The sequence below is a fragment of the Saccopteryx bilineata genome, chromosome 2 (assembly GCF_036850765.1).
Source record: "Saccopteryx bilineata isolate mSacBil1 chromosome 2, mSacBil1_pri_phased_curated, whole genome shotgun sequence".
Lineage (NCBI taxonomy): Eukaryota > Metazoa > Chordata > Mammalia > Chiroptera > Emballonuridae > Saccopteryx > Saccopteryx bilineata.
The window spans coordinates 271,477,302-271,502,853 of record NC_089491.1 but is presented as its reverse complement, the minus strand read 5'-3'; the positions used below and the strand labels follow the sequence as shown (position 1 = coordinate 271,502,853).

At 46.7% G+C, this 25,552-nt stretch overlaps 2 protein-coding genes across 12 annotated transcripts in view; both read left to right on the top strand.

The window, feature by feature from the left end:
* Nucleotides 1-8,283, top strand: part of KDM2B (lysine demethylase 2B) — a 114,854-nt gene extending 106,571 nt beyond the window's left edge. For all 11 annotated transcript variants that reach the window (XM_066260629.1, XM_066260628.1, XM_066260624.1 and 8 more), the window contains 5 exons: nucleotides 46-731; nucleotides 1,303-1,466; nucleotides 1,553-1,714; nucleotides 2,349-2,567; nucleotides 5,874-8,283. In XM_066260629.1, the coding sequence (XP_066116726.1) occupies nucleotides 46-731; nucleotides 1,303-1,466; nucleotides 1,553-1,714; nucleotides 2,349-2,567; nucleotides 5,874-6,055 (1,413 nt within the window). In that variant the 3' untranslated portion in view covers nucleotides 6,056-8,283. The remainder of the gene's footprint in view (nucleotides 1-45; nucleotides 732-1,302; nucleotides 1,467-1,552; nucleotides 1,715-2,348; nucleotides 2,568-5,873) is intronic.
* A 2,403-nt stretch (nucleotides 8,284-10,686) lies between these two features.
* Nucleotides 10,687-17,472, top strand: RNF34 (ring finger protein 34). The gene is given in 6 exon segments (XM_066254471.1): nucleotides 10,687-10,699; nucleotides 13,884-13,930; nucleotides 14,362-14,492; nucleotides 14,494-14,555; nucleotides 16,950-17,072; nucleotides 17,075-17,472. Coding segments are annotated over 6 exon segments (435 nt in total). The 3' UTR covers nucleotides 17,134-17,472.
* Nucleotides 17,473-25,552: the final 8,080 nt, after the last annotated feature.

The following is a 25,552-nucleotide window of genomic DNA, read 5'->3' as shown; positions in this document are numbered from 1 at the left end:
CTGAGCTGGGGACTCAACTGCTCGCCCCCACACTCCCCTCCCCAGCGGCGCTCCTGGAAGAATGCTGAAGACCGGATTGCTCTAGCCAACAAGCCGCTCCGGCGCTTCAAGCAAGAGCCGGAGGACGACCTGCCCGAGGCGCCCCCCAAGACCCGGGAGAGCGACCGCTCCCGCTCCCGCTCTAGCTCGCCGACGCCTGGGCCCAGCACTGAGGGCGCGGACGGGCCCGAGGAGAAGAAGAAGGTCAAGATGCGCAGGAAGCGGCGGCTCCCCACCAAGGAGCTGAGCAAGGAGCTGAGCAAGGAGCTGAACCAGGAGATCCAGAAGACGGAGAGCAGCCTGGCCCACGAAAACCGCCAGCCCATTAAGTCCGAGCCCGAGAGCGAGAACGAGGAGCCCAAGCGGCCCCTGGGCCTCTGCGAGCGCCCCCAGCGCTTCAGCAAGGGGCTCAACGGCGCCCCCCGGGAGCTGCGGCACCAGCTGGGGCCCGGCCTGCGCAGCCCGCCCCGCGTCATCTCCCGGCCCCCGCCCTCAGTGTCCCCGCCCAAGTGCATCCAGATGGAGCGTCACGTGATCCGGCCGCCGCCCATCAGCCCCCCACCGGACTCACTGCCCCTGGATGATGGGGCGGCCCATGTCATGCACAGAGAGGTGTGGATGGCCGTCTTTAGCTACCTCAGCCACCAAGACCTGTGCGTCTGCATGCGGGTCTGCAGGACCTGGAACCGCTGGTGAGGGGCACCGGCCTGCCGGGCCGGGAGGGGCGGCAGCAGGGACAAGGGCTAAGACACGGGCTAGACCAGGGTGGCCTGCTGGTGGTGTGTGGCCCCACTTGAGTCGCTAGTCATGTCCTCCTTTTAAGCCCACTCCAGCTTAATTCTTCTCAGAGAGTCTGTCTGGACTTGTCAAGAGTTGGACCCTATTTGAGTTCTTGATTTAGCTCCTTGGAAGATGAACCATGGGCTAGGTTGAGCCCTTTCCTTAAAGTGTTAGCTCAGGTTAACAGCAAGGATGCCAGTTACTTACCTTAACCCCAGCTTTATAGCATGCATGCAATGGTGTAGAAAGCCCCCCTTAAGTCCTTAGTGGAAAACGGATGCGACGCCTCCCACGGAGGCCCTGTGGCAGTCACAGCAGAGATGCCCAGGCACAGGCAGGCAGGACGTAAACAGAGAGGAACCCAGAGGAAGTAAGGAAGCTCTCCCTGAGCATGGAAGGCGGGAAGTAGCAGTGGCCAGGCTGAGGGCTCCACAGGGGAGCCCACCGTCTGACAGTGCTGCTCGGTACCGGGCCTGCCGCCAGGTGCTGTGATAAGCGGTTGTGGACCCGCATCGACCTGAACCACTGCAAGTCCATCACGCCCCTGATGTTGAGTGGCATCATCCGGCGACAGCCTGTCTCCCTGGACCTCAGCTGGACCAACATCTCCAAAAAACAGCTGAGCTGGCTCATCAATCGGTTGCCTGGTGAGCACTGGGCCGAGGACCCAATATGCACAGGCACTGGACTGGGGTGAGTCAGCTGACATGCCACCCCTTCTCTGTCCCTCCAGGGCTCCGAGACTTGGTGCTGTCGGGCTGCTCATGGATCGCAGTCTCAGCCCTCTGTAGCTCCAGCTGTCCGTTGCTCCGGACCCTGGATGTCCAGTGGGTAGAAGGGCTAAAGGATGCCCAGATGCGGGATCTCCTGTCCCCACCCACGGATAACAGGCCAGGTGAGTGGCCAGGCCTGGGGGCCATCGAGTATGTGTGTCCTCAAGCCTTCTATGGCCCCAGCCCTTTTCTGGAGGGTATAGAGATGAGTTTCAGCTGCTGTGTGCTCAGCTTTGGACCCCGGGGGTCTCCCTGAAATGGCAGAGGCTCTTTATACACCCGCTCCAGGGGGCTCTTCTCTGTTCATTTGTCCTACATCGAGGTCAGGGCCCCTTACACGTCGGGGACTGTGTGACTGTACAGGGGCTCACAGAACTGAGCCTCCTAGTTTGGGTTGGGGTCCGTGTGACTGGACAGGGGCTCACGGAACAGAGCCCTCCTAGGTCGGGTCTTAGGGATCATCGCTGCCTGCTTGCAGCTTAAATGAAACCGTCCTAATCCAGAAATGCTCTGCTGTCTCTGCTCCGATGGGCCTGGTACTGCTGGGTGGAATGTGGGCTCTGTGTTTCTAGAGATGAATTTTTAGGAATCTAGACATGTAAAATCTGATGAGGAATCTTATGATTACTAAATGTTGGAAATGATTTTTTTTTTTTAATACTTGGCAAAATGAAACCCAAGTGTTCCATCTGACAAGTGGACATTTTAGGGCCCTGTCAGGTTGCTATGTGGCCTCTCTCCGCCCTGCCCCCTCAGGTCAGATGGACAACCGGAGCAAGCTCCGGAACATCGTTGAGCTGCGTCTGGCGGGCTTGGACATCACGGACGCCTCGCTGCGGCTCATCATCCGCCATATGCCCCTGCTCTCCAAGCTCCACCTCAGTTACTGTAACCACGTAACTGACCAGTCCATCAACCTGCTCACTGCTGTGGGAACCACCACCCGAGACTCCTTAACTGAAATCAACCTGTCAGGTTGGTCGGGGACACCCGTCAGAGACTGCCCAGCCCTCCCGTGGGTCGAGCTGGGAATTGCACATTCGTGCACCTGCTGTGAGAGGGTCACAGCGGTAGGAGCTGGGACATACCAGTCATCAAGACAAACACAGCCTGGTTTAGAGGGGAAACATGTTAATGAAGTTATTACTGAGTTTGTAATAATTACCACCAAAAAAGTGCTGGCAGCAGTGAGCACACAGACCAGTACCTGACCCAAAATAAGCAGGGAAGCTTGCCACAGTGGGCGGGGGCTGGCGCCTGGCGGGATGGGGAGTGGTGGGCATGAGGGAAGGCTAGGCTGGGTGGGCTTGAACTGGGGGTGAGCAGCTCGCCATTGTTGTCGTCAGTCACATGCGCCTTCCAGCTGACCTCGTGTCAGTGGGCTTGTGATTGGAGAGGAGGGAACTCCACAGCTAGTGCCTGTATGGTTCGTGTCTTATCCCACACTCTGGAGCCCTCCCTGTGGCGGCCATTACTGTAACCCTCAGGGACCTGCTTTAGGTCACTCCAGCCCCCACCTGCCTTACAGAGAGTCTGTCTCAGGGCATTCTCACTGTGCATCCTCTCCCCACTCAACTCCGTCTCTGCTGCTCCCCTCTTCCAGGCCCGCCTCCAACACCAGCTCAGGGCTGTTCTTCCCCTAAAATACTGTCCTCGTCCCCACAGACGGGCTGCCTGAATCCCTCAGTGCCTCCACACTCCAGGGCAGGCAGCTGCACCCTGAAGAACTTGCCAGTCCGGCTGGTTCACTGCTGTCCGTCTCAGGGCTGAGGGTCCTCCACTGTGTCCTGCTGGTCACCTGTTATATTCATTGCTTGGTGTGAAGTATGGTGAATCCCTGCTGTCTGCTTTTCTGACTTATCTTCAGGCAGTTTCAGCTGCACTTTGGGGGCTCACTTGTGCCCAGTCCAAGTTCTTCCTGGTTCAAAAATTCCTGAAACGAGGCCCTGGCCGGTTGGCTCAGCAGTAGAGCAACGGCCCAGCATGTGGATGTCCCAGGTTCAATTCCCAGCCAGGGCACATAGGGGAAGCGCCCATCTGCTTCTCCACTTTCCCCCCTCTCCTTTCTCTCTGTCTCTCTCTTCCCCTCCGGCAGCCAAGGCTCCACTGGAGCAAAGTTGGCCCAGGCGCTGAGGATGGCTCCATGGCCTCCGCCTCAGGCACTAGAATGGCTCCAGTTGCAGCAGAGCAACACCCCAGATGGGCAGAGCATCACCCCCTGGTGGGCATGCCAGGTGGATTCTGGTCGGGCGCATGCGGGAGTCTCTCTACCTCCCTGCTTCTCACTTAAGAAAATTTCAAAAAAATTCCTGAAATGAGCCCGCCAACCCTTCCATCAAGGACACTTGATAGAAAGGACCTTCCCCTCAAGCTGTGTGGACCCCTTGGAAAACTAGAAGACAGTATTCTACTTCTGTGCTTTCGACTTCCCTGCCCTGGGTTATACAGACCCTCCAAAGGCAGGTGTTTCCACAGCTGGTAGATGGTCTCATTGCCCGTGGGCATTTAACCACATGACCAGCACTGCATGGCCACTGTTGTAAGCAACTCTTGCTATACCAATGGACAACGGATATCAGAAAAAGGGCTGTTTAATATGGGGGCTTCTGTGTCGTAGTGAACAGTGAAAATTGAAACAAAACTACTATATGGCAGTGAGTCTATTCTATAGGCCAAATCTCTGCTGTTTGCACTATGAATGGAGCAAGTGTTGAGTTGTGGGGGACAGGTTTTCTGAAAGAACTGTAGGATAGCATTATATAGCATCCCTCATCTCTTGACTTCTGCAGTAGGGTTATAAAGAAGGTCCACCATGTTGCCAGAGGTGTTTGAGAGATGAATTAGAAGGTTAAGGGGCACCCTGGAATAGCTGAGGTATTAACCCCCTTCTTACTTTTCCTGTCTAACCACCTGGCCCTCACTGTGGTTCCACGGCCCTATGGAAAGCGTCTGTGTCCAGATTTTGTGCTGATATGAGAGGATTGTGTGACAGGGGCTACATTGTTTGAAAGGCTGTTTGTTCTTTGGTGGCTTATGTAGTGCTATGACTTCAGTTCCTTATGCCACCTCCTAACCTTTGGTAAGACAGAGGTAGTGCTGGCCTCATGTGCATTACTGCAGTTTGCCCTGTTTTTATTCCTATTCAACTTAATAGAAAAATGAAAGTGCAGATACTAGTGATGACGAACAGGTATCAGGCTTAATGTCATTGAGATGGGTCATTCATCTGGCCTGGAGTGTGGACTCTAAGCCTCAGCTGGATGCTAACTGACTTTTGGAAGCCAGTCGGTTCAGTTGTAAAAGAAAAGACTATGACAGAACCAAAGTACAAACTGGTAGAAATACAGTTGAAGAGTGCGTGCACCCGCAGGCAAAGGCACAAGGAAGGATTCAGAATCCTGGTTTTGCTCCTTGGACACAGATCTCTCCAGCCCCTTCTTGCGTGTTGGCCTTCTGCATAGGTATCAGGTGAACTCTCAGGATAGGGGCGGGCCAGCGTGCAGGGCCTCGCTCTAAAGCTCTGGTGCCCAAGGGGCGGAAGGATCCCAAGATGACCTTATAGACATTCTCACTCCCACCTGGCTCTTCTCCTCTAGAATTTATCTGAAGAAAAAAAGCAGATAACTGCGTAATAATGTGTGTAGAAGTATTTGACGCTATAAAAAAAAAAGCAAGCTCTTTAACATGTCCATGATACGATCTTTATAAAACAACATAGACCTATTTACGTGAGAATACATATATAGTGGCAGTTATGTGGTAAGATTCTAAGTGGTTTTGCCTGACCAGGCAGTGGCATAGTTAATAGAGCGTCGGACTGGGACATGAAGGACCCAGGTTCGAAACCCCAAGGTCACCAGCTTGAGCCCCAGGTTGCTGGCTTGAGCAAGGGGTCACTCACTCTGCTGTAGTATTTCAGCCAAGGCATGTATGAGAAAGCAATCAATGAACAACTAAGGTGCCACAATGAAGAATTTATGCTTCTCATCTCTCCCTTCCTGTCTGTCTGTCCCTATCTGTCCTTCTCTCTGTCTCTGCCACACACACAAAAAAGATTCTAAGTGGTTTCACTTGGAACAGTCTGAATTAATCGGTAGATGAAACCATGCCCCATTTGAAGAGAACTCTTTAAGCAAGTACAGTCTTCCTTAGGATATCGGGGCTGGAATATGCTCTAAAGCTCAGTCCAGTTTCTCTGTTGCTGAGCGCCAGGGATAAGGGGGCCCCCATTCCGGCTCCTCATCCCTCCCTCCACCTCACATTGTGTCCTCTTCCCCGCAGACTGCAATAAGGTTACTGACCAGTGCCTGTCCTTCTTCAAACGCTGTGGAAATATCTGTCATATTGACCTGAGGTACTGCAAGCAAGTTACAAAAGAAGGCTGTGAGCAGTTCATAGCTGAGATGTCCGTGAGTGTCCAGTTTGGGCAAGTGGAAGAAAAGCTCCTGCAAAAACTGAGTTAGTCCGAGGACAACTGTGTAAATATGGGGTGGGTGCGGGGAGGGAGGGTAAGATTCTTTACAGAAACTAGGGCTTTTATTTTCAATTTGGAACTTGGAACAACAGATCACAGAACGATTGATTCCATTCTGCAAGTCCTGCCAAAGGCAAAGCCTTGCCACCACCTGTTTTGGGGATGAGGGAGCTGGACACTTCCCTTGGTCTTTCTGAATCGTAACTGCACCTGCTTTCTGGACCATTGCTAAGGCGGCCTTTACCAAGAAGACATTCCTGTTGGGGAGGAGGATGAACTTGGAAGAAATTCTCTTACAGAAGCATGAGCTTAGGAATTCATTCATTCGTTTGTTTTTTCTTTTTTTTGGTAGTGGTGTTTTGTTTCGGACACCTCAGTCCTTACAGCTCCCTCTAGTGTCAACCTTAAGAGGACCATACACCACATCTGCCGTCTTGACATATTGTTTGGTTTTGTTACACCTTACATTTATGCAGAATTATTTTTGTACAAATTGTTTAAAAGTTATTTATGCAAAGTTTGAATGCATAAACGGTGTTTTTATTGTTTTATGATTGCCAACTTTCTTGGTTTCCTTAAGGTAGGAGAGAACTTAACCTGTCTTCATCAACACAAGTCATCCCTTTATACATGTGCCCAGACCTGGCAAAGCAGGCTAAAACCTTCCAGTTAAAAGCATGTTTACCTGGAAGTTGAGAGCCTGCTCTGTATGTCAACAAGTTACAGAAGCATGTTGTGCATATATGTAAATTATAGTCGAAGTAAGACATTTTGCCAAGTTTCCTCTGTATAAAATTCACCTTTTTCTCATAAATTTTAAAATTCAGACTTCAAAACTTTGCACTCAGGAGGGTTTTGCTCCAGCATGAGCTCTTGTTCTCTACATAGATCTAATTTATATAGTGAGTCAAGAAGTAGAATTAACGACCAAACATAGCCTTTCTTTTCCTTTTCTTTCTCCTTTGAAGGGTGAGTTGAGTTCTCGTCTAGGTTTATAACATGGCTATTTCCCAGTTGTAAAGTTATGCATTCATAAGTGCCACTGTTGTAAGGTGTTGTTTTCCTAGACCTTTCCTGATGCGGTTTTACCTTTGTTGAATTTGTATAAACAACTGTACGGAAAAAAAAAAAACACTCTTGGATTTTGAGGGTTTCTGTTCTAGAAGTGGACTAGACATTTGATTATAAAATCCGGGAGCACTTATCTCAACACTAGTATACATTGTTTTGAAGCCAAGCAAGCTGTAATTTTTTATGCATCTGAGAAATGCAGTGGCCCCTTGGTACATGTTTCTCCCCACCTTCAAAAAGAGATCTTACTATTCATGGCTAACAAAGGTAATGGGAAAGAACTAGGCTACACCAATGGCCACCTGGCACCTCCACTGCCTGAGGTGTGTGTGGTGGGGTCCACTTCCTCCGGGCGGCTCCAGGAAGCCACATCCTACACTCATTAGCCTTGGGCCAGGGTGGCTGGCGCACTTGGTTATGAGGTAATTTCCCCAGGTGAAGACACAGAAGTCATTTCAGATCACCAGATTTTTTTGGAATGTTGGCCCTGCAACCCCATACTCAAATACAGAAACAGCTGTTGTAATGAATCTGAAAAGGGAGATAAGCCAACTTCCTGCCTCAGTGATCAGCAGCAACATAAGACATGGGTCTCCTGGGACAGAGCCTTTTCTGCCAGCAATCATGTTGCCCCTCACTCTACCTTTCTATTTGCCATGGCAGAATGGTTTCAGGTCCCATCTAGCTTCATGCTTCTTGTTCATTTAAATCCAAAGATCCTTACCCAAACTGGAGACATCTGAAGCTGTTACACCCCAGAATTTAATTCCAAAGACGCACTTCGCAGAGGTAAGGGTCAACGTGCCCCAGTGTATTGATAAAATGTGGCTTACCTTTGCAAGTCTGATTGTTCCTCATGGAATACCCCCACAAGAGGTCAAATTGGTGTCCTTGACAGCCTACATTCTCTGAACCTCCGACTAAGTTATCCTGATGTCCAGTAGAGGCATCCTCTTCCTGGAGAATTGTTTTAAGCGTCGTCATGGTTTCCAGATGAACAATCCTCAGCGTCAGAGGCCCCTGACTGTCCTATAACACATCTGGGAGCACGCAGGTCTGCCGAGAGGAGGGACACACCAGAGCCGAGATACAGAGTCTCTCCAGGCTTGAGGCTGGCTGCCATAGTGCCACGGTGCCAGGTGGGATCCCCACAAGTATACTGAAAAATCCAGTTAAGATTTTACCCCAGCATACAGCCTCACTACAGACCTGTTATTTAAAAATGGGCTTTAGTTAATGCCAGGCTAAGCTAAATGCTTAGAAACAGCGGCTCTGAGCCCACACGCCGTATCAGATGATGTAGAGCAGGGGTCCCCAAACTTTTTACACAGGGGGCCAGTTCACTGTCCCTCAGACCATTGGAGGGCCGGACTATAAAAAAACTATGAGGCCCTGGCCGGTTGGCTCAGCGGTAGAGCGTCGGCCTGGCGTGCGGGGGACCCGGGTTCGATTCCCGGCCAGGGCACACAGGAGAAACATCCATTTGCTTCTCCACCCCCGCCCCCTCCTTCCTCTCTGTCTCTCTCTTCCCCTCCCGCAGCCAAGGCTCCATTGGAGCAAGGATGGCCCGGGTGCTGGGGATGGCTCCTTGTCCTCTGCCCCAGGCGCTAGAGTGGCTCTGGTGGCGGCAGAGCGTCGCCCCCTGGTGGGCAGAGCGTTGCCCCTGGTGGGCGTGCCGGGTGGGTCCTGGTCAGGCACATGCGGGAGTCTGTCTGACTGTCTCTCCCCGTTTCCAGCTTCAGAAAAATACAAAAAATAATAATAATAAAAAAAATAAAAATAAAAATAAAAAAACTACGAACAAATCCCTATGCACACTGCATATATCTTATTTTAAAGTGAAAAAACAAAACGGGAACAAATATAACATTTAAAATAAAGAACAAATAAATTTAAATCAAACTGAGCAGTATTTCAATGGGAACTATGCTCCTCTCACTGACCACCAATGAAAGAGGTGCCCCTTCCGGAAGTGTGGTGGGGGCCGGATAAATGGCCTCAGGGGGCCACATGTGGCCCGCGGGCCGTTCTTTGGGGACCCCTGGTGTAGAGGGTACCATAAACCAGAGGTAGTGCTTCTGGTGCTAGATCACAGCTTTTTTTTTTTTTTAATTATTTATTTATTCATTTTAGAGAGGAGAGGGAGAGACAGAGAGGAGAGACAGAGAGAGAGAAGGGGTGAGGAGCTGGAAGCATCAACTCCCATATGTGCCTTGACCAGGCAAGCCCAGGGTTTCGAACCAGTGACCTCAGCATTTACAGGTCGACGCTTTATCCACTGGGCCATCACAGGTCAGGCTAGATCACAGCTTTTTAACCTGGGAGAGAGTGGAGGCTCTGTCCCTCCTTCCTCTGTGGAACCTGATGTTTCCAAAGGAAGACACGATGGCACCTCTAAAGCATCCAATGACATCCTTCTTTCTATATCATGAGGCCAAGGACAAGGAGATGTCAATTGTGTTCCATTTTGGACTTTCAGAATTTAATCATGATATATCGTATATTCGGGAAATTAGAGATAAGGCATGCCAGATACAAAATGCAGATTCCTGAGAGAAATGGTTGCCCTCTGCCAAACAAGTTGGTACCTTATAATCTAAGTGTCAAGCTTTGTTAAGACTAAAAATGTATTAGCTTCTTATTTAAACTGAGGTTACTTCATAACACACCTAGCCTGACCTGTGGTGGCACAGTGGATAAAGCATCAACCTGGAATGCCGAAGTTGTTGGTCCAGAACCCTTGGCTTGCCCGGTCAGGGCACATACAAGTAGCAACTACTATAAGTTGATACTTCCTGCTCCCACCACCATAACCTTTCTCTCTGAAATGAATAAATCTTAAAAATAAAACTTTAAAGCCTGACCAGGCGGTGGCACAGTGGATAGAGCATCAGACTGGGATGCGGAGGATCCAGGTTCAAGACCCCGAGGTCGCCAGCTTGAGTGAGGGCTCATTTGGCTTAAGCAAAGCTCACCAGCTTGGACTCAAGGTTGCTGGCCTGTAAAAGAGGTTACTCTGTCTGCTGTAGCCCCACGTCAAGGCACATATGAGAAAGCAATCAATGAACAACTAATAGCCACAATGAAAAACTGATAATTGATGCTTCTCATCTCTCTGCGTTCCTGTCTGTCCCTTTCTATCCCTCTCTCTGACTCTTGCTCTGTCTCTGTTAAAAAAAAAAAACTTTAAAAAATCCATTAAGAATTTTTATTCTTTTGTTAAAAACAAGCACTTGAAACTTATATAAATCCAAGAGGAAAAACATTAAATAAGCTATTTTAAGATGAGAGTATGTGCAAATTAACCTCAATTTTCTAATTTAACTTTAGACAAACCAGCACCTGCTCCTCAGCTTCTAAATGTGCTGCTGGTCCAGACTTGAAGATGTCCCAGTGTGTGGGAGGGCTGAGTTTCTGAAGTTCACGGTCTCACAAGAAGTATAGACAAGGTAAGTGCTCTTTAAGCTTCAGCAGGGGCTGAGTCTTACTGCTCCTATAGGGCAGTAATGATCAGCTCACGCTGGTTGGTAACTCTGGCCGACAACTATCATGGGATCTGAAGGTAAACATGAGAAGATATTTGAAAAGATCCACCAGGCCTTGAATTAAAATGCTTTGACCTTCAAAATTAAAAATGGTAGAAAGGTGTGTTTTTCTTCATGAGTTAAACTTTCTTCTCTAAGCACAGAGGCAAACTACCTGCCTCCTTGCTGTAATGTTCAGGTGTATGGGTCGACTCCTGGATGATAAGCAACAAAGGCATGTGTGTTATACATTGCAGATAAGAGATAAAAACCCACCAGCACTCAGCTGAGATGTTAGGCATTCTTTCCAAACTCGTTCTACAAAGCCAGTATTATTACCCTGATACTAAAACCAGACAAATATATTACAAAAAAAAAAAAGAGAGAGAGAACATTATAGGCCAGTATCCTTGATGAACATAGATGCAAAAACTTTCAAGAAAATATTAGCAAACAAGATTCAGCAACACATTAAAAAGCTTATATATACCATGACCAAGTGGGATTTATACCAGGGATGTAAGGGTGGTACAACATCTGTAAGTCAACCAATGCAATGCATCACATTGACAAAGAGACACCAATAGGTGCAGAAAAAGCATTTGACAAGTGCGACATCCTCTTATGATAAAAACTCTCAACAAAGTGAGTATAGAAGGAACGTATCAACATGATGTCACAGACCCACAACTCGCGTCATACTCAACAATGAAGAGCTGGAAGCGGAACAAGACAAGGAGGCACACTATCAACACTTACACTCAGCGCAGTATTGGAAGTCCACACCATGGTGATCAGAGAGAACAAAGAAATAAAAGGCGTCTAGATCAGAAAGGAAGAAGTAAAACTCATTGTTTGCAGACGACATGATATTATAGTATATATAGAGAGAACACTAAAAACTCTAAAAAAAATACTAATAAATCAGCAGATTACAGAATCAAATATACAGAAATCGGTTGCTGTACACCAATAATGAACAATCCGAAGGAGAAATAAAGAAAATTTCATTTACAATGGCATCAGAAAGCATAAAATATCTAGGAATAAAATTTAACCCAAGGTGAAAGATCTGTACTCTGAAAACTGTAAGACATTGAAGATACAAATAAGTGGAAAGATTAATATTACAAAAGTGTCCTCAATACCTAAAGCAACAATTCAATGTAATCCCTATTAAAATACCAATGTCATTCTTCTCAGAACTAGAACTAATCCTAAAATTTATATGGAACCACAAAAGACCCCAAAATAGCCAATGAAATCTTGAGGTATCATGCTCTCTGATATCAAACTACTCTATATATAAAGCTGCTATAATCAAAACAGTATGATACTGGCGTAAAAACATATATAGCTCAATGGAAGAGAGTCCAGTATGGATGGGCCTAGAGCATATTATGCTAAGTGAGGTAAGTCAGAGAAAGCCAAATATTGTATTTCACTTCTGTGGAATGTAAAAAACTAACAACACAATAGAAACAGACATAAAAATACAGAGAACTAGCTGATGGTTGCCAGGGGAGTGGAGTGAGAGGATGGGAATGAAAATAAAAAGTGTATCTGTGTAACAACTGAATACTATTCCACAATTTTTTTTATTATTATTTTTTGTATTTTTCCGAAGTTAGAAGCGGAGAGGCAGTCAGACAGACATGCTCGACCAGGATCCACCTGGCATGCCCACCAAGGGGCGATACTCTGCCCATCTGCAATCTGAACCATTCTAGTGCCTGAGGTGGAGGCCATAGAGCCATCCTCAGCGCCCGGGCCAACGTTGCTCCAATGGAGCCTCGGCTGCAGGAGGGGAAGAGAGAGACAGGAAGGAGAGGGGGATGGGTAGAGAAGCAGATGGGCGCTTTTCCTGTGTCCTGACCGTGAATCGAACCCGGGATTTCCACACGGGCCGATGCTCTACTGCTGAGCCAACCGGCTAGGGCCTTATTTCACAATTTAAAAGAAAATTTAAAAAATAAATAAAAGAAAATCAGTGTTTACAATGCAGTTTTATTTACCCCCCCCACACACACACACACAAAAGAATATCTTAAAAATGTACTTGCCTACTACTGTGGGAATGAATCTACAGTTGGTGTCATCTAAACCAAAAAAATCCCCACCCTAGTAGAGTTAGACCCTAAAAGAGAAACAATTTCAAATTATTAATGTCCTAAGAAGTTTTTCATGAGTTAACATTTCAGGTTTCCTGGTTGATATATAGTGTAGGGAGAATTAAGAAAAAACATTGGTGGGCCTGGCTGGTTGGCTCAGTGGTAGAGCGTTGGCCTGGCGTGCAGAAGTCCCGGGTTCGATTCCTGGCCAGGGCACACAGGAGAAGCGCCCATCTGCTTCTCCACCCCTCCCCCTCTCCTTCCTCTCTGTCTCTCTCTTCCCCGCCAGCAGCCGAGGCTCCATTGGAGCAAAGATGGCCCGGGCACTGGGGATGGCTCCTTGGCCTCTGCCCCAGGCGCTAGAGTGGCTCTGGTCGCAACAGAGCGACGCCCCGGAGGGGCAGAGCATCGCCCCCTGGTGGGCAGAGCGTCTCCCCTGGTGGGCGTGCCGGGTGGATCCTGGTCAGGCGCATGCGGGAGTCTGTCTGACTGTCTCTCCCTGTTTCCAGCATCAGAAAAAAAAAAAGAAAGAAAGAAAAAACATTGGCATCAGAGCTAAGTTCAAATTCTGACACAGTCACTTTTTAACTGAAATTTCGAACAAGTTATTTAACTTCTCAGAGGTCAGGTTCCTTATCTGCAGTAGGAGGCAATATCCATTGCAAAATGCTGGTGGTAACCTTAAAACTCATAGCACAATAGCTGGTCACGGTGAACAGCAAATCCGTGGTTAACCTTACTAGTAAGTCAGCTGCAAAGGGAGCTGCTGCAACATGTCTGAAGGTGCTCCCCTCTCTGGTGAAGACTGGAGCTAGACCAGGCATGGACACTCATTCATGCTGTACCCAAGTGAATTAGGAACTGACTAGGACAATATAAATCAAAGCATTCTTGAAAATCTAATTTTATTCCTGAAGTTCAAATTAGCTAGCAGCAGCACTGAAAATACTTTCACTATACAAAACAGTGTAAACCAATTACACATTAATAAAGAATTTAACACACATTTCTCTAGTGAAAGAAGCTGGATGCAGCCCTTGCTATAAAAAGCTGTACCTGGGCCTGACCTGTGGTGGCGCAGTGGATAAAGCGTCGACCTGGAAATGCTGAGTTGATGATGACGACGACGATGATGATAAAGAGAACTTGAAGGAACGGGTGAGATGTACAAAATTTAGTTTCCCTGACATGTCAGCCTGGCAGGTGGCAATGTGCCTATGTGCACTTCTGCTAGGTTAGCACAGGATGTGTCTTCTGGCTTGAATGTAGAACAGTATAGAAAACTCGTTAAGGACTGACAAGAAATCTGGGAAGTTGCCTGACCTGTGGTGGCGCAGTGGATAAAGCGTCAACCTGGAAATGCTGAGGTCGCCGGTTCGAAACCCTGGGCTTGCCTGGTCAAGGCACATGGGAGTTGATGCTTCCAGCTCCTCCCCCCTGTCTCTCTCTCCTCTCTAAAATGAATAATAATAAAAAAATCTGGGAAGAATACCCAGAACTAGCGATGAAGGTGAGGAGAGCAGGTGGTCTTCCTCGCTGTGGGAGGGCTGGGTTTGCAGGAATGGGTAATTGAAGCGCTCTGATTTCAGACGCCTGGCCTCTCTAAGAGGAGACTGAGAGCCTCGCTATCTGACCTGTCCAGCCTTGAGGATGTGGAGGGGATGAGCGTGCGCCAGCTGAAGGAGATCCTAGCTCGGAACTTTGTCAACTACTCTGGCTGCTTGGGAGCTGGTAGAGAAAGTGAACCGGTTATACAAAGAGAATGAAGAAAACCAAAAGTCATGTAGGTTCTTTTTCTTTTTCCCTGTAGCATCCTTCCTTGGGCTTTAGAAACTGGGCTGTTTCTGTTACAAGTCAAATGTATTTCTGTATCCTTTTATTGAGTGTGAATTACTTATGTGAACCTGTTTATAGATCTGGGAAGAAGTAAGTTCATTATGTGATAATGGCTCTGAGATCACCATTGCCAAGTGAGTTAGGTAATTGCTTGCGCAGTTTGGGTTTTCTTGCCGTAATTTGTTAGAATTCCAATGAAATTCCTTGTATCTATAAAATGCTTGTTTTCTAACCCCTTGGGTAGGTCAGTACTTTGGTTATCTCCATTGCACCTTTTAAATCCTAATAGTAGAACAGAATTCCCTAGATCCAAGATGTTAAGTATTAAGTTCTTAGCATCAAGTAGCGCTAGGTTTCTGTTTAAGTCACAAAAAGCTGAAGTTAAGAACCAGTGAACTATTTAATGATGAAGCATGGAACAGAAATCCTCAGCTGCTAACAGAGCCAAGCCACAGAGCATTTACAGACAAAAAATAATTCAGTGTGGTTCAGACTGGCAAATACTATGTTCTTATCTAGACCTCAACAGTCCTCCTGTCATTAACTGAGTTTTTTTGTTGAAAAGCTGGTTATAATACAGCAGTTGTTGATAAATAAGGTTATGCCTAGAATATGCAGAAAGTATTTCTGGTGCACTTATTTCTAAGATGATGCTACAAGTGGTAGATAAGCCTTCTTAATCCTCAGACCCTTCAAAGGTCCTGGGCTGTGGCTAGGAAATGGCACTCTAGTTGTGAGAGGAGAAGTCAGTTTACTTAGTAAATGTATTGTAAATGCTAAGTGTGTACAGTGTATGCTGGTAGAGTGTGGCCTTCAAGGAGTTTATGGTAGAGAACATCGTGACACGTATGATTGCCTAAGTGCCTTGCTCCGTTAAATCACTGCTCAGCCTATATCACTGGTCCAATCTCCAAGTTCAAGGAACACACATTTTGTTTTGAGCACAGCTGAAACATTTCCTATCTTTTTTTTTTTTTGTATTTTTCTGAAGCTAGAAACGGGGAGAGACAGTCAGACAGACTCCCGCATGCGCCCGACCGGGATCCACCCAGCACGCCCACCAGGGGCGATGCTCTGCCCCTCCGGGGGGTTGCTCTGCTGCGACCAGAGCCACTCTAGCGCCTGGGGCAGAGGCCAAGGAGCCATCCCCAGCGCCCGGGCCATCTTTACTTCAATGGAGCCTTGGCTGCAGGAGGGGAAGAGAGAGACAGAGAGGAAGGAGGGTGGGGTGGAGAAGCAAATGGGTGCTTCCCCTATGTGCCCTGGCCGGGAATCGAACCCGGGTCCCCCGCATGCCAGGCCAACGCTCTACCGCTGAGCCAACCGGCCAGGGCCCATTTCCTATCTTGACTGGCTTCAGCCCCTTACACCAGGATTCACCTCAGTAGCCTTGACAGACACTGGCTTCTCTGCTTTCTGCTCAAGTTGTATGAATTAGAGCAGGGGTCCCCAAACTACGGCCCGTGGGCCACATCCAGCCCCCACCGCACTTCCAGAAGGGGCACCTCTTTCATTGGTGGTCAGTGAGAGGAGCATAGTCCCAATTGATATACTGGTCAGTTTGATTTAAATTTACTTGTTCTTTATTTTAAATATTGTATTTGTTCCCGTTTTGTTTTTTTACTTTAAAATATGTGCAGTGTGCACAGGGATTTGTTCATAGTTTTTTTTATAGTCCGGCCCTCCAATGGTCTGAGTGACAGTGAACTGGCCCCCTGTGTAAAAAGTTTGGGGACCCCTGAATTAGAGGAACCTTCCATGTTAGAGACCAAAAGCCAGATGGACTTACTCTCAGGAGCCTTCTAGTGTCTCCTCCATCAGAGCATCTTACCTGTGGATCTTTTCTCTTCATTCCCTAGGAGTGATATGGGCCGTGGACCAAGTTACAAGAATCTCTTGACCTGACAGTGTTTATTTCTCTTAAATCCAGGGATTCCTGGCTTTCCAAGCTTGAATTCTTGTTTTCTTACTAACCTTATTCATGATCCTCATTGAGTCTTTAGGTGACCTATAGAAAAAGAAACCTCAATGTCCCATATTTTGGAGGGCCTAAGATTTCTTCATTTTTATTTACAGAAGCAATCTGTCCTTTTCACAAAACCCTTGAATTACATAGATTAAAATAGAATTAAATAGCTAACATTTATTGGGCACTTCACTCCTGGCCTTTATATTTGTATTTCACAAACTACTAAGTATAGGCATGAATATTACTGCCATTTGTAGTGGGGGGAAGTACAGAGAAGTTGGGACTATTTCTCTTGCAGTGGGGTTGTGCTGTGTCCATCGTGGTCACCCAGCAGGTGACAGCTCCAGCTCTCTCACCTCTGTTGCCTTTCAGATGGTGAGTGGCTGCAGGTGCAGGATGAGGATGACAGTCTGTGTCGCATCTGCATGGATGCTGTCATCGACTGTGTCCTGCTCGAGTGCGGGCACATGGTCACCTGCACCAAGTGTGGCAAGCGCATGAGTGTCCCATCTGCCGGCAGTACGTGGTGCGCGCTGTGCACGTGTTCAAATCCTGAAGCAGACGCTCTCCTGACGGGACCTGACCCTGGCTTGACCCCAGACATTTCAGTGCACAGAAGGGACTGGAAACTTACTGGTCAAAAGTTGGAGTTCTTTTTAGAAATTATTTTCACTACTAACTGGGAACAAAGATTCATCCTACGTTACAACAACGTTGGTCCATGCCATAAGCCTGTCAGCTTGCGGACATACTGTTTCCCAGGTTCAGCTCAGTTGCATTACACGTCTGTGACCATTAATTGCTGAGGTCACACTGCTTATGGCCTCAGCTACTCTCCCCTGGAGGACATTTATCCTCTTATTTCGCCTTTCTCTTATTTTTAACCTAAACTACTCAGATGTTTAAAATTCTGTCTGTTTGGATAAGATCACTGTCCACAGTGACCAACATGGTACACACTGAGCAGTGGCACCTCTGAATGTTCACTTTATTAGTCATGTATATTTTAAATGCTACTATTTAAAATATTGTTGCTATTTCTGCATTTAAACTTAATTGGGAACTGATATATTCTAGTCAGCTGCCAGGGCCTTAGACTAAACATGTCCATTTCTGTTCAGGTACAGCTTTTTTGGTTTGGATTTTTTTTTGGGGGGGGTACATTTTTTTTGGTTTTTTATTTTTTATTCATTTTAGAAAGGAGACAGAGAGGGAGAGAGAGATAGGAGAGAGAGAGAGAGAGAGAGAAGAGGGGAGGAGCAGGAGCATCAACTCCCATATGATCTACCAGGTCTTCTTTCTCTCGACAGGTGTCAATGGATATGTTTCTGAGAATGAGATACTGCTGCAGGTCCTTCACTTTCAGTCGCATCAGCTGGGGGCGCTGAAAGGCCGTCTCTTGAAGTAAGCAGCAGGTAGAACATCGAGGAAGATTTTCTTGTAAGACTGAACAGACGGAGCAAAAATCCTTCTTGCAGTCATAACATATGTGCTGAAGAAACAGAAAATAAGTATTTAGTGATATCCAGATATGAGCCGTTGTGAAAGCCCTAGTTCTCCTTCTTTTCGCCTTCTATTAAAATTCAATTCTAGTTCTTATGAAGACCTTCCTCTGTGGCACCAGACTATTATTCTCACAGGTGTCACTGTGTTCCAAAAGCTATGAAAATCAAAACAGTTACCGCCAAGGCAGTTTGGAGTCAGAGAAATTCAAATACAGCTCTTTAAGAAAAACAAACACTCTTGTGTTAATGAATTAAAATTTTTCCACTTCTTTGGGCAAACATGTAATTAGCGGAACAGGGCTGAGCTGAACCACATGGAGCAGAAAGCACAACCACAAACTATTCCTGCACTTTTCCCATGTGAACAATTCCCCATATTTAAGGAAAAGGGTGAAAAAGCGTAACACAAGCAAAGAGAAAAGCACTGATCTCTCAAGGTCAATCCAAACAAATAGCCCCACTACTGTAGGAATCTGTACAGCACTCTAGACAGTCTTAATCACAAATTCATTCCACTAGCAAAGCTTCAAGAACACATTAAAATGTAGTGCATTGTTCCCACAAGCTAACATCTTGTTACTTACGTATTTCAAAGTACTGAATTGACAATCAAAGACTGCAAGATGGCCTAACAACATGATGGTTCTCAGAAAGAACAACTTTATCCCAATATTTTATGTTGAATCTCTAAACCAGGGGTCGGGAACCTTTTTGGCTGAGAGAGCCATGAATGCCACATATTTTAAAATGTAATTCCATGAGAGCCATACAACGACCCATATACGTTAGGCATTACCCAATAAAAATTTAGTGTTGTCCCAGAGGACAGCTGTGATTAGCTCCAGCCACCCGCAACCATGAACATGAGCAGTAGGAAATGAATGGATTGTAATACATGAGAATGTTTTATATATATATATATATTTATTTTTTTTTTGTATTTTTCCAAAGCTGGAAACGGGGAGAGACAGACAGACTCCCGCATGCGCTCGACTGGGATCCACCCGGCACGCCCACCAGGGGCGAAGCTCTGCCCACCAGAGGGCAATGCTCTGCCCCTCTCGGGCGTCGCTCTGCCGCGACCAGAGCCACTCTAGCGCCTGGGGCAGAGGCCAAGGAGCCATCCCCAGCGCCCGGGCCATCTTTGCTCCAATGGAGCCTCACTGCGGGAGGGGAAGAGAGAGACAGAGAGGAAGGAGAGGGGGAGGGGTGGAGAAGCAAATGGGCACCTCTCCTGTGTGCCCTGGCCGGGAATTGAACCCGGGACCCCTTGCACGCCAGGCCGACGCTCTACCACTAAGCCAACCGGCCAGGGCTTATATTTTTAACGTTATTATTTTATTAAAGATTTATCTGCGAGCCAGATGCAGCCATCAAAAGAGCCACATCTGGCTCGCAAGCCATAGGTTCCCGACCCCTGCTCTAAACAGTAGTTACCTTAATACTTACATTCATTTCTTCACTTGAGTTAAGAATATGGGCAGGGATACATTTTTTGAAACTTGAGATCAGAGTTTACAGTGAATCAGCTCTAAACAAAATTGCAGACTAATCTCTTGCTTCAGAACATAAGCATCATCAGGAAGAATCAAAGTATATAAACGGGTCAGAGTTCAGGAGAAAGGATGTCTAAGCAACATGACAAGAAGCAATCTGTAGTCAGAAAACCTGAACAGCAACTCAGTCCCTTTAATTACTTTTCTAAATGGGAAATGGTTAATAGGACTAACTTTTTGGTATTTTTATAAAAAGAAAGGAAGATTCGGCTTAGTATTCAAAATTATACACAAACAAGAATTTTGGCATGTCTTTTTTTTTTTTTTTTTCATTTTTCTGAAGCTGGAAACAGGGAGAGACAGTCAGACAGACTCCCGCATGCGCCCAACCGGGATCCACCCGGCACGCCCACCATGGGGCGACGCTCTGCCCACCAGGGGGCGATGCTCTGCCCACCCTGGGCGTCGCCATGTTGCGACCAGAGCCAATCTAGCGCCTGAGGCAGAGGCCACAGAGCCATCCTCAGCGCCCGGGCCATCTTTGCTCCAATGCAGCCTTGGCTGCGGGAGGGGAAGAGAGAGACAGAGAGGAAAGCACGGCGGACGGCTGGAGAAGCAAATGGGCGCTTCTCCTGTGTGCCCTCGCCGGGAATCAAACGCGGGTCCTCCGCACGCTAGGCCGACGCTCTACCGCTGAGCCAACCGGCCAGGGCGGCATGTCTTTTATATGCAACATTTTATCTAACTTACCTTCTTTCTAAAGACTGAAAATGAAAGTCCACAGGCTTTGCAAACTATATTAGGCCCTTCTGGAGGTGCTGGTGGGTAAGTGGAAAAACCTGAGTTTGGTGTAAATCTGAATGGACCGGTGCCTCCGGGAAATCCTGCCTGCTGGCCCCTAACAGCTCCGGTTCCCATGACTTCATTCAGCAGCCCAAGGCATGAAGCCCACATAGAAGTGGCACCTGCCTGCAAAGGAACACAAGGGACCAATTTAAAGCTAAGTGGAACCTGGGCTCTCTCTCTGGGATCCTCAGGGAATGCCATTCTGGAGGTATGTTTGCCCTAAATAACCGATTCTTTTAAGCATCTAAATTTTAAGCTATCTGGACAGAGATAACTTTCTGGTATTTGCAAAGAATATTAGGCCAATAAGGGCTACTCATAAATTGTTAAAAACAATACATTTTTTTCTGTGTGCACACACACACACAAAAAGATGACTGGATAGAAGTACATGCTAAGCAGTATTTGGTATGTACTTACACTAAAGAAAATTGTTCAGGCCCTGGCCGGTTGGCTCAGCGGTAGAGCGTCGGCCTAGCGTGCGGAGGACCCGGGTTCGATTCCCGGCCAGGGCACACAGGAGAGGCGCCCATTTGCTTCTCCACCCCTCCGCCGCACTTTCCTCTCTGTCTCTCTCTTCCCCTCCCACAGCCAAGGCTCCATTGGAGCAAAGATGGCCCGGGCGCTGGGGATGGCTCCTTGGCCTCTGCCCCAGGCGCTAGAGTGGCTCTGGTCGCAACATGGCGACGCCCAGGATGGGCAGAGCATCGCCCCCTGGTGGGCAGAGCGTCGCCCCATGGAGGGCATGCCGGGTGGATCCCGGTCGGGCGCATGCGGGAGTCTGTCTGTCTCTCCCTGTTTCCAGCTTCAGAAAAATGAAAAAAAAAAAAAAAAATTGTTCATTGTTTATCTGAGAATCAAATTTGAGCATCCTATATTCTACTTGACAACCTTAGACTGGTGAGTACCATACTAGAAAGCAGTTCTGTAGGCTAAGGCAGATTGTCCCAGCTTTCACTGAGCAAAAAGAATATAAATTCAAATTACTTAATTTCATTAAATTTCTGTTTTCCGACCTGCTTCTGGGTCGGGGTTTCGTACATAGCAGAGCAGCTCCCTCGCTGTGATCTATTGAAAGTCAGCCCTCAACACAAGGGTTTGTATAAACTTCTTTATAAAAAAATAAAATAAAAATTTCTGTTCTCGTTTGTACCTGGGCATAATAAACTATGGCATATATAAATAACTTCTTATTTTTGAAAAAATGACTGGGAAAACACCAAAACGCCAACTGAAGCTCTCTTAAGGTTTTTAATGTATCTCATATAATGAGTTTTTCTCCACTTTCCAAATTCTTTAAAAAAGAATATATTAACTTGACGTTAAGAAAAATATTTTTTTCAAAGCAGTTATTCTACCTTTTCAAACTGAAAACAACACAATTTTTTATTTATTTATTTTAAAGAGGAGAGGGAGACACAAAGAGAAAGAGAGAGGAGAGACAGAGAGAGAGAAGGGGGAGAGGGAGCTGGAAGCATCAACTCCCATATGTGCCTTGACCAGGCAAGCCAGGGTTTCAAACCAGCGACCTCAGCATTTCCAGGCCGATGCTTTATGCACTGCGACACCACAGGTCAGGCAACAACACAATTTTTGATGACTCAGTAATCATAATGACCTCCCAGGGTGTGTGGGTTATCTGCCTCTCCACTAACTGGCCTGAAAGTACTATACTGCCTTTTGTGTCTTTTTCTTTCATCTCTTCTCTTTCTGTGAACCTCCAACGCTGTCACTATACCTGCCGGGCAGCCTTTTATACTGCAGATTCAGAAACCTAATAACCACACTTGTTACAGGTATATATACATATAAATATTTTTTCACTGAGGGCTCAAGGTATTTTCCTATGCTGAAAGTAGAAAAGCTATGTTTGGAACTAATGTTTGCCCCTTGTCCTAATTTTTAAGTATATTGTAGACTCTAGATAATGTGATAGGTAAGGGAAGTCCAGTTCAGTGAGGTCTTATGAGTTAAAATGGTAGCACATGACAACGGTATAGTTCATTTAATTATCTAACTGTCAAATATTTACAGTTTGTCCAACAAGTTCTTTAAAAACATTTTTATGGATAAAGCGTCGACCTGGAAATGCTGAGGTCACCGGTTCGAAACCCTGGGCTTGCCTGGTCAAGGCACATATGGGAGTTGATGCTTCCAGTTCCTCCCCCCTTCTCTCTGTCTCTCCTCTCTCCTCTCTCTCTCTCTCTCTCCTCTCTAAAATGAATAAATAAAAAATTAAAAAAAAACACATTGGCCCTGGCCAGTTGGTTCAGTGGTAGAGCGTCGGCCTGGCGTGCGGGAGTCCCGGGTTCGATTCCCAGCCAGGGCACACAGGAGAGGCACCCATTTGCTTCTCCACCCCTCCCCCTCTCCTTCCTCTCTGTCTCTCTCTTCCCCTCCCGCAGCCAAGGCTCCATTGGAGCAAAGATGGCCTGGGCGCTGGGGATGGCTCTGTGGCCTCTGCCTCAGGCGCTAGAATGGCTCTGGACGCAACAGAGAAACGCCCCAGAGGGGTAAAGCATCGCCCCCTGGTGGGCATGCAGGGTGGATCCCGGTCGGGCGCATGCGGAAGTCTGTCTGACTGCCTCCCCGTTTCCAGCTTTGGGGAAAAAAAAAAAATTTTTTTTAAAAACAATTTTAATTGGCTATTTGGGATGCTACAGAAGGATAGTGCTACTTTTGCTACTACCCAGAAATAATATGCTATAGTATATTAAATATAGGCAAAGGAAAAGGTAAAGCAGTCAGAAACCACAATACACAGTTTAAACAGTCTTAAGTATCAGGGTCACTGACTTAAGTATTATATAGCTTCACACCCTATAATTCTCAAGAAATAGTGAAGCCTTTAAAGGTCAGGTTAAATTATAGTTAATAGTTCATACCTTTAAATATATACTTCAGCCTCTAGAGTCATGGTTTGTTTAAACATAAAAAACAACTTACTTTGCACATTAACATTTTTGGAGTTATACCTCAACTGCAGAACGTACCACTGGGACAAACTTTTCTTCATTTCAAGAATTTAAAAAAGTAAAGTCTTTGAGAAGTTTCAGCTTCCCGATGTCCTAGCAACTAAACAATCAGCTGTTAGCTCTTATCCTCCTTTCAATTCCTGGGAGATGTCTTCTCCTTCTCCCCAACTCCAGTGAAAGTTCCTTGTGCACAGAACTTGTTTGCACTACATCAAGTTCCACCATCCTGACTGATAAATAAATAACTGTGTAAAGGTTTCTTTACATTACCTCTTAAAAAGCAATATAACATTAAATTTCATGCTACCTGGAGAGTTCAAATTATCTTACTGAGGAGTCATAAAGGTAAAAAATGGTTCTTACCTAGCAGGCTAGAGTCTCAAATGATCCTTTTTAAAACCAGTACTGCCACACACTTGGTTCTTTGAGAAACCAGTTTTAGAATGAGTTACTGATTTTCAAACCATGCTAATGAGTATGATCATCAAAATTCTAGGCTGACAATATTCACAGCACTGTTGAAGAGAATAGAAGGATTTATTTTGGGGAAACAGGTGGAATCTCTGTGTAGACATCAATATTGGAGGATAACAATTTCATTCCATTCCTCATCTTTCTATAAAGGAGAGGGAATTTCTTCTTTATTCCTCAGAAGGGAAAATAATAAAAAGAACATTCCAATTTTCTTTCAGTCAACTCATCATCAAGTAAAAATGAAAAAACAGCCCTGGCCAGATAGCTCAGTTGGTTAGATTCCTCCCGAAACACAGAGGTTGCCAGTTCGATTCCCAATGATGGCACATACACTAACAGATTGATGTTTCTGTCTCTCTTTTTCTCCCTTTCTCTCTAGCTAAAATCAATAAATCAAGAAGAAAAAAAGAAAAAAACAGAGCCCAAGCCAACCCCCAAAGTGCTGTCCCAGGCAAAACTGTGTTGCTATAACATATCATTTGGTACGGCTCAACCAAAATCCATAGCAGAGGGAAAAAGGAAACACTGAAAAATCTAGGTTTTGGCCTCATTAAATCTGTGAATTTAAATTTGGACATATCTCCAAATAAGAGAATCATCTCTCAATAATACTCCTTAGCTCATTCTTATGGGTAACACTACCTATGTAAACTGTTATCCTCTGACAGTACCATTTGTAACACTCCAGCCTTCTTGAAAGGTCAGAAATTTGAAACAGTGGAAGCCCCAGTCATTAGTTTTAAGTACTTTTCTTTCCCACCCAGCCTATTTTAAAAACTTAATTTCCAGCCCCCTGACAGCCCTGTGTTTTCTGGTACCCCAGTGCTGAAATGAAGGTGATTCTACCTCCCCCACTTCTTCGGAGCAGGTATTTTTAATCCTACACTCTGCAGTGGCTGCTGTCAGTCTCTTGTTAAGGAAATGTCTAGACCTGTGAAACCACCCTAAGGCAGTGGCTGGACTCACCAAGGGAGCCTTAAAAAATACCGATGCCTGGGTCCCAGCCCCAGAGATTCTTTTTTTTTTTTTTTTTTTTTCATTTTTCTGAAGCTGGAAACAGGGAGAGACAGTCAGACAGACTCCCGCATGCGCCCGACCGGGATCCACCCGGCATGCCCTCCATGGGGCGACGCTCTGCCCACCAGGGGGCGATGCTCTGCCCATCCTGGGCGTCGCCATGTTGCGACCAGAGCCACTCTAGCGCCTGGGGCAGAGGCCAAGGAGCCATCCCCAGCGCCCGGGCCATCTTTGCTCCAATGGAGCCTTGGCTGCGGGAGGGGAAGAGAGACACAGAGAGGAAGGCACGGCGGAGGGGTGGAGAAGCAAATGGGCGCTTCTCCTGTGTGCCCTGGCCAGGAATCGAACCCGGGTCCTCCGCACGCTAGGCCGACGCTCTACCGCTGAGCCAACCGGCCAGCAGCCCCAGAGATTCTGACTTAACTGGTCTGGGGGTACAGTCAGGGTATTAAAATATTTTCAGCCTGACCTGTGGTGGCGCAGTGGATAAAGCGTCAACCTGGAAATGCTGAGGTCGCCGGTTCAAAACCCTGGGCTTGCCTGGTCAAGGCACATATGGGAGTTGATGCTTCCAGCTCCTCCCCCCTTCTCTCTCTCTGTCTCTCCTCTCTCTCTTTCTCTCTCTGCTTCTCCCTCTCCTCTCTAAAATGAATAAATAAAAA